This window comes from Sorghum bicolor, chromosome 4 (assembly GCF_000003195.3).
Source record: "Sorghum bicolor cultivar BTx623 chromosome 4, Sorghum_bicolor_NCBIv3, whole genome shotgun sequence".
In the NCBI taxonomy this organism is placed as follows: domain Eukaryota; kingdom Viridiplantae; phylum Streptophyta; class Magnoliopsida; order Poales; family Poaceae; genus Sorghum; species Sorghum bicolor.
The window spans coordinates 55,898,225-55,910,273 of record NC_012873.2 but is presented as its reverse complement, the minus strand read 5'-3'; the positions used below and the strand labels follow the sequence as shown (position 1 = coordinate 55,910,273).

Below are 12,049 nucleotides of genomic sequence, written 5' to 3'. Positions count from 1 at the left end.
ACATGAAGTGATATGATTGGATAAGAATGGAGAGAGAATAAATGTGATTGGATATAAAAATATTCTATAGAAACTATCCATTGAGACCATAGTTTCTATATATAGTATATATAGTGTCTATAGAAATTAATGGGTATAGAAACTATACGTAGTTTGTATCATTGGAGTGCCCTAATAATGCGCGTACTACCACCGTTTTGTTAATCACACACGAATTGTCAGAAGCTGTCCACAACTGCACAGCGCGGGAGCAGCAGCTAGCACTCTGGTATGGTATCCCTTCGCTTTCAGACGTGGCTACCTGTGCCGCATCTCGTATGCCACCGGCTACGTTGACCGTAACTAATCCCATGCATGAGATGAGCATGCCCCACTGACCAGCCTCTGGCCTCCGCTCCACCTCCACTTGCTCTCCATCCGTCCGGCCGTCCCGGCCGTCCCTATATATAAACGCTCCCTTGGCTGCCTACTTGCTTGTCCCTTCCATTCCATCATCACTTGCAACTAGATAGCTAGCTTAGCTCCCGATCGAGAGAACTCGCCGCCGCGCGCTCCATCTCTTTCGCTTCGTTCACTGCAACTTTCCAAGCCCCGGCCAGCTCCAGGTGGATCGATCGGAGATCAAGCGCCGGCGGCGGTAACCACCAGCTCGATCGATGTCGTCGTCGTCGTCGTCGATGGACTGCGTCGCCGCCTCAAAGGACAAGGAGGAGACGCCTCCGCTCAAGTGAGTAGTACTAGTAGTATCTCGTTGTGTTTGTGTGTGTAACCATTAGCTTCGGTCTTCGATCGTCGTCGGGGCTCGAGAGATCAACATAACATATCATTCCTTGATCTGTTGCATGCGTGGCCGGCGCATCCAGTAGCAGGGCGGCGGCGTGGTGGACGGGGGAGACGGTGGCGGTGGTGACGGGCGCGAACCGCGGCATCGGGCACGCGCTGGCCGCGCGGCTTGCCGAGCAGGGCCTGTGCGTTGTGGTCACGGCGCGGGACGAGGCGCGCGGGGAGGCCGCCGCGGCCGCGCTCCGCGCCAGGGGGCCGCTCCGCGGCGCCGTGCGGTTCCGCCGCCTCGACGTCGCCGACCCGGCCTCCGTCGCCGCGTTCGCGTCGTGGGTGCGCGACGAGCTCGGCGGCCTCGACATCCTGGTGAGCCCCTGCCCTGCCCTGCCTGTCCGTCCATGCATGTTTCTTTCTTTTCCTCGCCCTAGTTCACTCTAAAAAAGATTTCTCGTTATATTAAATCTTGCGGCACATGCATGAAGCATTATATATAGACGAAAACAAAAACTAATTACACATTTTACCTGTAATTTGAGAGACGAATCTTTTGATTCTAGTTAGTCTATGATTAGACAATATTTACCACAAACAAACGAAAGTGCTACACTAGCGAAATTTAAAAAAAATTCATATCTAAAAAGGCCTAATTTCCTCGGGTTTCGGGCATCTCCTTTTGGCCTTTCGATTCGCGCTTTGCCGTTCTAGGTCAAGTAGGGTTTGACTTGTCAAGGAACAAGCACTGTATTAATGATGCAGCTAGTGGATGTGGGAGCTCGACACTTTGGCCTGCCGTAGATTGCAATGACAAGCATTTTCTTTTTCGTGCATGTCAAACAAAAGTGCTTCACAATGTGTGTAGTACTGTATATGCCTATACCGAGTATATAAGAGCACGAAAAAAATAGTCATGTACCATTTTCTTTGTCATATAAACCCAACGTCACTAGGACTTTTAAATTTTAGCAATATATATTGCGGCAATCTAGCTTGGCTCTTTTATCACATACGGTCTTCCAAAAAAAAAAAAACAAGTCACGCTCACGCACACACAATTAAGTTCAAAGCCAATGTCGTCACGAGTCCAGTCGGAGGAGTATATATACGTAGTACGAGGTGAAGCATGGTAGTCGTCGCTACGCGCAGTAACAACCTTACCAGTTCGCCGTGTAGACGCCATGTAGCCACCCGCGACTAATTTTGCCCTAAAAAAAAAGAGCCCGCGACTAATTTGTGTTCTCCTTCGTGTCGGACACGAGACAAAGTCGAAGCCCATGAACAACAACTCAAAAGGTATATATATATATAGACATCATCATCATATCCTCACTAAATTTAGGATAATATATCTCTCGATCGCTAGCTAGCAATCTTGTACCTGCTCCAATCGGTTTTGAGCTCAATAGTTCTTGGTCTCTTGTGACCGCCACCGGAGTATTATATTAGGTGATGATATGCTCAAGTTTTATTATTATGTTCTAATAACGTAGCAAATGTTTCCGGCCGGCGGTGTCAAACTTCTGACTTCTGAGATACATAAGTAGCTACCCAGTCTACTTGGAATTCAAGAATTTCAATTCAGTCATAGAAAACCCACAGCAGAAATCACAAAAATATTCTGTGTACAGTCGTTTGGAATTGAAGTCAAGTCGCCCATTTGATCGGAGATCCGGCCTAGCTTCATGCTTATTATATATATACATATATACACATACACGCTACTAGAATTCTAGAACCATATATATTATGGGGTGTATATAAATCTGCTGCATATATTGGTTAGAATTCGTTCAAGTAATAATTAATAATAAATTACTATAGCACTACTAGTAAAACGTAGCACAGCTCAACTTCACTAGTAAAGCTGTTTTTTTTTAAAATAGCTTTATAAGCAACTTTATAGGTGAAGCTGAATTATTTTGGAAAAAGTGTTTGGTAAAATAGCTTCACCAACTACTTTATGCATAGGTAAGAGAGAGAAATAGGGGAGAGAACTGCAATAAGCTAATTTTTTTCAGCTTCATCCCAACTTATGTCTTCATGAGAGAAGAAGAAAACAACTTCATTCATAAAGCTGTTTTAGAAATAAGTGTTTGGCCAAAAAAACAGCTCACAACAGCTCATAAACCTATTGTGAGCTGTCATGCCACACGCTAAGTTGTATAAAAAGTAGCTACCGCAAACGCACAAGCGAGCAAAACAAGAAATGGACGCACATGCCGCAGGTTTCTATTTTACGCGAGCCTCACGAACTGCTCCCACTATCGCATACCATACATACAGTATATAGAAGCTAAGCTTTGCCCAGTGCCTAGCACGACGATGCAATGCAGCCTCACAGTACGTGCAGCACACAATGCAAGAGCTACTAAAGCTGTGTTCAGATTATATAGTGTCCTGCAGTTTAGTATTGCAAAGTGGCGGCAGTTAGTTACTGCATTATGGTATCCAGATCATCACGCTCTACAATATAATCCAAAGCATTGCATTATTGCACTAGCTAGTAGTAGATGGTGTACATTACTGCATTATATTACGCTGGAACCACGCATTTTAATTTTCTTGGTAGTCAACACGTACGTGTACAAATTAATCCGTGTTGTGCGCGACATATTATACTAATATAATAAGCATTGGTCGAATATGCCGTTGAGATGGCAGTACTTGTGAAAATCTGACATTCTGAAATCTGAGGGCAGTCCCAATGGATAGTTTCTTGAGACATTTTCCAAGAGAGAAAGAAAGCAATTAATGTGCAATTAATGTGCTGTAGAAACTATCCTTCTCAATGCATAGTTTCTTTAATAATTTCTATACAAGAGATAACTTAAATGCAACATAAAAAAGGCATCGATCAACTCTAACAAGCAACCATATAGCCTGATTGCTTTCTGCAGATCAGATCAAACATCTCGGAGCAAAAAAATAACACAGGAAACTAGTATTTGCTCAAGTCTTCTTCACGTAACAATGCTTGTCTACACGTATGTGCACTCTAGAAAGAAGCAAATCAATATTGTCCTTTTTGTAGTAGGCATGCATGCATACAACTGATCAAAAAATGATCCTGCTACGCAAGTTCTGCTAGTTTATCCGATGGAGTTGGACGAGAACATGAGCATAGCCTCCTGTAGTCACACATATTACGGCCGTATGGGCAAGCCAAAGTCTGTCGAGCAAGAACGACACAAACATGGTCAGTTCACCATCGGCGACTCGGCGAGCAGCCAACCTAGCTCGAGCCTCGAGGACACCCTTCATCATTACCTCGTCCAGCACTCCAGCGCCTTCTGCCACGGCCAGGCGAGACCCGACCACGACGATAGCAAGGACCTTCCACAGGTTCACAGACACCGCCTCGACGCGTGACAAACGCTGGGGCTTGGTGTTATGGTGCTCGCCTCTGTGGACGGCGATGAAGCTCTCACGCACACAAGAGAGAGGCGGCGCTCACCAGCGGCCACGAGAAGATACAGAGGAGGAGGCGCCAAAGCACGACCAGGCGAGGAATCACGGGAGCTCGCATGGGGTGGCAACATGGGTGCATGCTTGCACTTCGGTGCGGCGGTGGTGGAGCACTCGATCTGGAAAGAATGAGATAGAAACGACTCGAGTCTCTCCAATGCCGAACGACCGGTTTCTTCCCGTCTTGATTCGCGAGTAGACTCGATTTCTTGAGGAAGAAACGGTGTCTTCCTTTTCTAATCTCTCTCCTCATTAATTCTATTGCCATGTCAGCAAATTGCTTAGTTGGCAGGATAATTAAAGCACATAGAAACTACCATTAATATTCCATTGGGAGTGCCCTGAGGCTGATTTTGCATGGTGTTGGTTGCACTTGCATACACAGGTGAACAATGCTGGGGTGTCGTTCAACGAGATGGACACCAACTCCGTGGAGCACGCGGAGACGGTGCTCCGGACCAACTTCTACGGGGCCAAGATGCTCACCGAGGCGCTGCTGCCACTCTTCCGCCGCTCGCCCACCACCAGCCGCATCCTAAACATCAGCTCCCAGCTTGGTCTTCTCAACGTAAGTCGTTGCTGTCAAACGCCTTGTTTAGATCAGAAAGGTTTAGAATTTTGACACCGTAGCACTTTCGTTTTTATTTAACAAACATTGTTCAATTATGGAGTAACTAGATTTAAAGGATTCGTCTCGCAATTTACAGGCAAACTAGACAATTAGTTTTTGTTTTTATCTATATTTAATGTTCCATACATGTACCTCAAAATTCGATGTGACGAGAAATATTGAAAAGTTTTTGATTTTTAGGTAAACTAAACAAGCCTATATATCTTTTCTGATGCTTGTAGTTGTATGTCAGGTCAGTTGAAACTAACACCTGCAGTTGCAGAGATTAATTAATGATGGCACATGTGTGTGTTGACCTGACCTTAGTTTATTTCTTGCCGGTCAAATCAGTCCTCAATCACCTCAATCCATTGAGATCATTTGAACAAGCAGCAGGCTGGTTAATTCTGTTCAGAGGCATGGACTACAACGTTTGAACGCCCTATTACAGAGACAGCGCCACTTGATTTGCCGTTGCCATGGCATTGGCACATGCATACCATACCAGGCAGGCAGGCACCAGCAGTTCAGAACTGCCCGGTGCCCGGTGTACAGTGTGCTGTGTCGTGCCAGAACGTTGGCTTTTACATGTTCGGCAGCTACTATCCTGGCCATTTAAACAACTTTGAGATATGTGCAGCAGGAGAGAGAGTGCAAAACACTGGAAAGAAAAGTGCTGAATATAGAAGAGAGTGTACTGCAGCACGAATCTTAAAACACTTTTGAATGGTAGGAGATAAACACAACTGAGCAGACACATGCTACAATACATTATCGACCATGTAACTGTCGAAACTCACAAGCCATGACATGTCTGACCCAACCTCCAACAAAGCCACATGGATGAACGCTAACAACACGCAGACATATATCAGTGCAGCGAGCTAGTGGCATTGGATCAGATGTCGGTTTCAGACGAATTGCTAATAATAATAATAATAATATATACCATTTGATATTGGCTGTTGTTGCAGAAGGTGAAGGACCCTCAGCTGCGTCGCATGCTCCTGGACGAGGCGGCGCTGACGGAGGGCGACATCGAGGGGATGGCGTCGCGGTTCCTGGCGCAGGTGGCGGACGGCACCTGGCGCGGGCGCGGGTGGCCCGAGGTGTGGACGGACTACGCCGTGTCCAAGCTGGCGCTCAACGCCTACTCCCGCCTGCTGGCGTCGCGGCTGGCGGGCCGCGGGGTGAGCGTCAACTGCTTCTGCCCCGGGTTCACGCGCACCGACATGACGCGCGGGCTCGGCAAGCGCACCGCCGAGGAGGCCGGCCGCGTCGCCGCGGGGCTCGCGCTGCTCCCGCCCCACCACCTGCCCACCGGCGAGTTCTTCAAGTGGCGCACGCCGCAGCTCTACTCCAAGCTGTGATCAAAGTTGCCACGCGCGCGTTTGCGTGTGTCTCGCATCTCGCGGTCGCGGTACTGGCTGCCCGGGCAGCTGCTGCTGCGCGCACCGATCGGCGCGGCGCGGGCGGCAGGCATGCCCGCGTGCGTGCGTGTGGTGTGCACTGTGCAGATCATGGTGGTTGCCGTTTCCGTATGCAAAGCATGGTTCCCTTTTTGTTTCTTACTGTAGTATTTAAGATGGAAAAAAATGGTCGTCTTCTTGCTCGCAAAAAAAAAGGAGAGAACAAGTGTACGTCTTTCACGTGCACATATTTATAAGCGTTTTTTGGACTGCTCCGCCACATCATTTCTAAGACCTTGTTTAGTTCTGATTTTTTTGTTTGAGGTACCGTAATACTTTCGTTTTTATTTAGTAATTATTGTCCAATCATAGACTAACTAGGCTCAAAAGATTTATCTTGCGATTTACAAGCAAACTATGCAATTAATTTTTGTTTTCATCTATATTTAATATTTTATGCATGTGCCGCAAGATTCGATGTGATGGGGAATCTTGAAAAGTTTTTGTTTTTTTGGATGAACTAAACAAGGCCTAAAATCTCCTTAAAACAACTTAGGTCTTGTTTGGTTCCTCCTAATTCTTTAACACATATTACATCAAATGTTTGAACATATCTATGAAGTACTAAATATATACTATTAGGAGGATCCTCCACGCGTTGACGTGGGTTTGAAGAAGAAATATAAATAGGTTATAGTGTTAATCACTAAGAATCGGGAGATGTATATCTATGATGTTGGTAATATTACTGTTAATAAATGATGTAGTTTTGCTAATGTGAATAAAAACATAATATCATGTTGTAGTTGGATGTATTAGTGGATGTTGATATGGACACTTTGCATGGTGAGATAGTTGAATATGCTATGTTAGTTGGATGTATTAGTGGATGTTGATATGGACACTTTGCATGGTGAGATAGTTGAATATGCTATGTTAGTTGGATGTTCTAGTAGATGCTAATATGAACACTTTGCATGGCAAGAGAAATAACTAGTGGGGTTTATCTTTATAAGAGATATAGATATAAAAGTACAAGAGAATGAACATATAAAAGTGGTTAGTAATTTAAATATAGTATGGAATTCTTGATGTAAAATCGTCTTCTATATTTTAGGAGTAAACTATTAAAAATTATTGGAGATGATCTTATTTATTTTTTTCCAAAACTTTTTGGTGAATTGGAACAATCCATAATTTTGGAAAGAAATTTTTGGAGATGTTAAGAAGCTAGTTATTAGAAATATATTAGAAAATATTGAGGAAAGACAAAAATAAAGGTCTATATAATTATTTTGTTCACTTAACTAATAGTTATTAGGTTCTTAAAACTCTAAAACCAGCTAAGAATTTTAAGAAGCTCTTGAAGATGCTTTAGCCAGCTAAGATGGATGTATCTCTTGAGATGGGCCGGCAGATGCACTTCCTCCGTCTTAAAAACAAATGCACTTAGACGTTGTTTAGTTTCTTATTTTTTCAAGATTTTTCATCACATCAAATCTTGTGGCACATGAATAGAGCATTAAATATAGATAAAAAATAATTAATTGCAAACTTTGTCTATAATTTGTAAGATGAATCTTTTGAATCTAATTAGTTTATTATTGGATAATATTACCAAATACAAACAAAAATGTAAGCGTATCAAAAACCAAAAAAATTTGCCAAACATGGCCTAGAACACGACGAGAGATTCAACCAGGAGAACTGCTGCATGCTGCGCCAGCGGAGCCGACCCGGTGCATGGAGGGCCGAACGGCCACTGCCGAGCTGGGCTGGGTTCGTGAGTACAGGAAGGGAGACGAGGGATTGAGCCCAAGGAGGTTTTGTATTAATATAAGGGGTTTCCTTATTTTTCATAGAAAATCAAAAGGAAGGATTTTGGACGAATTTGAATTGGATTCAAGGAATATTTTTGGTGCCGCAAATAAATTCCAGAAAGCACACAACCACTCAAAATCACAAAAATACATATGGTGTATTTTAATGCAAGGTTTGGAAAAACATTTCCCTTCAGTGGTTTTTATGATATGATAAAAATAGAAAAGGTGTTATAGGCATCGCCTCATCCCGTAGTGGTCAGTGGCGAAGCTAGAGCAATTTTTAGAGGGGTGTATTTGCCTTGTGAATGCATAAACATATGTTCTAAGGGGTGTATATATGGTGAAATCTAAACCAAATCAACTAATTTTGTATTTTTTAGGGGTTGCATTTGCACCCACTACACCCAATGTAGCTTCGCCCCTGGTAGTGGTCATCGATAATCTTCAGCTACTTCTATTATCTAGCTTGGAATTGACCATCAAGTGTCGGCTGCTACCGTTGAACCTTCCACGGGTTTGCCTTCTCATGGCGCCTATCACACACCAAGGGTTTGGACGCATGTGTGGTGAGGCTGCCATGCATTCCCGGACTTGTTCATGCATAGGCGTGCAGTGATCTTGTCGTGTTGGGTTACGCCTCAAACATGATCCTGTGCTGGGAGTGGCCGACATGGCCTCGCGGGAACAGGGGAACATAGCCCGACAGGATCTAGCGCCCTGTGTCTATGCCCACATGTCAGGATGTAGATGCCTGACATACTTTGAAGATACATTCTCAGCGTCAGTCGGGATGGGAAAACCCTAATAGCCCGAGCAAGACGAAGGTGCGCGTTCTACCCCTTGGTCGCTACTGCCTCCCAAGGTCGAGAACCACTTAGCCTAGTTGAGCCTCCGGTGTGAGCAACTTCGGCGAGCACTTATCCTCTTGACTCATTTCCGAGACGCTTAGGCCATTTCCTAAAGTACGCACTAAGATCCAGTAGCAACACAGTTGAGTGTCGACCTTATCCGCTTCACAGGCAAACATTCATCTTCTTCCTTGTGTTGCTACTCTTCGAGCTCATCTACTATTTCTTCTACTCCTCGTACTCGTGCGCTCAAGCTCCGATGCTACCAATAACGGCAAGGTGGGTCCTCATCCTCATCCTCCTAATTAACCTCCTCCTCTTAGGGTTTGGGGTTTCAGAGCTAGATATGGCCATGGAGTTTTTGTGTTCTCCGGCTATAAAGAGATATTTGGGGATGTTGGCGAACAAACAGTGGTGACAGTCGAGACGATGGTGAAGGTGGGACAGTGAGGGTGCCGCTTGGGGGCGGTGGAAGAGGCCGGTTGGACAGTGCAGGTGATGGGGGCGTCACTTGAGAAGGCAGAGAAGGATGGTGTGATTAAGGCCGACGACGAATGTGGGTGGCGGCAAAGGCGACGTTTCGCCGTTGTCGGAGATGGATGGGAGGCGGTGCAAGTGGGGCGAGCAGGGGCGAGGCTATCATCAATGTTATGGTGGTGCACCGCTGTGGCAGAACCTCCTGAATTAAATGGCCCACATGCACACATCATTGTCCCAAAGACTTCTGATCAACGTGCACGAGTTCCAAATGACTCAAGAAGTCTGTCGGGTGTCCTCGGGAAACCCGAATCATCCACGTAACAATCTTTTCAGGAATTCCCTCATCAAGCATCACAGTATTACAACATTTCATAGATAAGAGAAATCAGAGTAAAAGCGGAAAGGTTACATAACATGTATTGAAACTTAAGTTCAAGGTTTACAAACCATAAGTATTTAATACATAAAAGCTTCGGAACTTTATTATTACATAAACCATAGATTCACACAACAACTTTTTACTTGCCCAAGGTCACACATCAGAAACCTCATCGTCACTTTCCTCCACAAGAGTAAAGTAACCATGACCATCAAAAGGATTATCAAGAGGTTCACCTGCAACATGGGTTAAGAAACCCTGAGTACAAAAGTACTCAACAAGACTTAACCGACTATAAAAGAGGTGAAGACTCAAGTATGCAGGCTATGGGGATTCAAGGTAAAGCTTTAACAAGATCAAGTATTTCTTTTGCATAAAAGCTTACTAAAATTAAAGCCTACTTTCAAGTTTTAACTCAAGATTATCACTTATAACTAGCCAAGATCATTATCCAACTTGCATAAGCAAATCATCTCTTTCTTATACCAAAGATTCACTTATTACTACGATGATGGTACGAGGATTGAGGCTCCATATCCGAGGAAACACGGCGATTCGAATCGATTAAACCCAGCTGGGGATTCAGTACCACACGACATATGTAGAACTTAATCTTGCATATGTCAACCTTTTCTATAGATCCTCCCATACAAGAACGGGTCCAGCGTCACCCGAGAGTACAGTACACCACCATCCTACAGCCAATCTAGATGTTTCCCGGTCATCTCAGATCCGTAAGGTGGGTACACGCTACTCTCGCCATCTCTCCACTCCCAGTACGCGGTTAGCCGTTCTCAAGTATCGGAATAGCTATAGGTAAGGCTTACCGCCGCATGTGGGCTGTACTCAAAGTTCTCAATCACAACAGGCCAATCAACGGTACGGTCCTTAATCGACTCAGTTGGAGACACTACTTTAAGACTCCATTCTTAAAGCAAGTCCACCGACCGGTCTCAAGTTTAACATTATCGACTACAAAAGTATGCCACAACAACCCTTCAAACTTTCTCATTTGAAAACTTATCTAATAAGCAGGGCTAAGCATACTAAGCATTTTCATAAAGCAAGTACCAAGGTTAATATTGAAATCATCAAGGTAGATAATGCAGCAAATAGGATTCACTCAACTCCTATTCACCTAATGCATCATATTAACTCAAGTGATATAAATAACTTTATGAAAATACAAGGATAGGGTTTAATGTCCGGGGCTTGCCTTGACCGGAAGGGAAGTTCGGCAACTCAACTACTCTCGAAGGATCCACAAACTCGGAAGAAACCCACTGGGGATCAGATTCTTCCGGAGCGTATTCTATACGTAAAAATGCATATGCATGATTATGATATATTCAAGATATGATAAAGACAAATTACATGATCTTGGATAGAAACAACAAACTATGATTATCTCGAGTACAATTTACCTTCACGGTATAGAAACAACTAACTTAGCTACCCAAAAACATGGATTATTTCTAAACAAGTTTTATCATCTTTATTAAGCAATAAAATGAATCTATCATATCATAAAGATTATTTATATGAAAAATAAACCATAACCAGGGAGCATATCATGCTAAGTAACCATGGTTGTCAAACAATCCAAAACATCACCCAAATCCTAAAGGGATTAATTATTTCTATTTCTTTTATAAACATTTTAAATAGCTTTATTAAGAGACAGAGCATACTTTATCAAACAGAGCTGAAATTAACCATGAAGCTAAATAACAGTAACACAAGCTCACATATTAAATTTCATGATTTTTGGATATACCTATAAATTATTAAAAATCATGGAAGGTTTATTCATTAATAAACAAAGGCAATTTATGTATACATGAAAATTATCAGAAAATCAAACCTAACATTTTTCTTAGGCTCTATCCATTTTATGTAAGCTATACAAAAATTCTCATAATTTTTGGATTAGCACAAAATTTATTACACAAATTCAAATATAAACCAAAAACTGCATAAAAGAAAAAAAAAACAAAACAGCACTGTGTCACTGCGGCCCAGGAGTTCGGCCCACGCGTTCGGCCCAACCAGCTCGGGAGAGCTCCCCCGCGCGGACCGCGCGCTGCCCCTCTCCTCACGCAGACACTGACGGGCGGGTCCCGCCCGTCAGCTTCGCCTTCTACCTCGTGCCACCGCTCCGGCGAACTCCACCGCAACACCGGTGAGCTCCCGGCTTCCGCAGCGAGGCGCGCTAGCTTCCCCAGATCCTTGCGCACCCGTAGACCTCCTTTACACCC

At 44.0% G+C, this 12,049-nt stretch overlaps 1 protein-coding gene across 2 annotated transcripts; it reads left to right on the top strand.

Annotated features, from left to right (window-relative positions):
• On the top strand, positions 487-6,616 carry LOC8056507 ((+)-neomenthol dehydrogenase). Of its 2 annotated transcripts, none has more exons than XM_021458930.1 (4): positions 487-727; positions 867-1,146; positions 4,628-4,810; positions 5,827-6,616. In XM_021458930.1, exons 1-4 carry the CDS (start codon positions 657-659, stop codon positions 6,220-6,222), a joined length of 930 nt encoding a protein of 309 aa, XP_021314605.1. In that variant the 5' UTR covers positions 487-656; the 3' UTR covers positions 6,223-6,616. The 2 variants fall into 2 exon arrangements, with proteins under 2 accessions (XP_021314605.1, XP_002454149.1); XM_002454104.2 differs by having other exon boundaries at positions 864-1,146.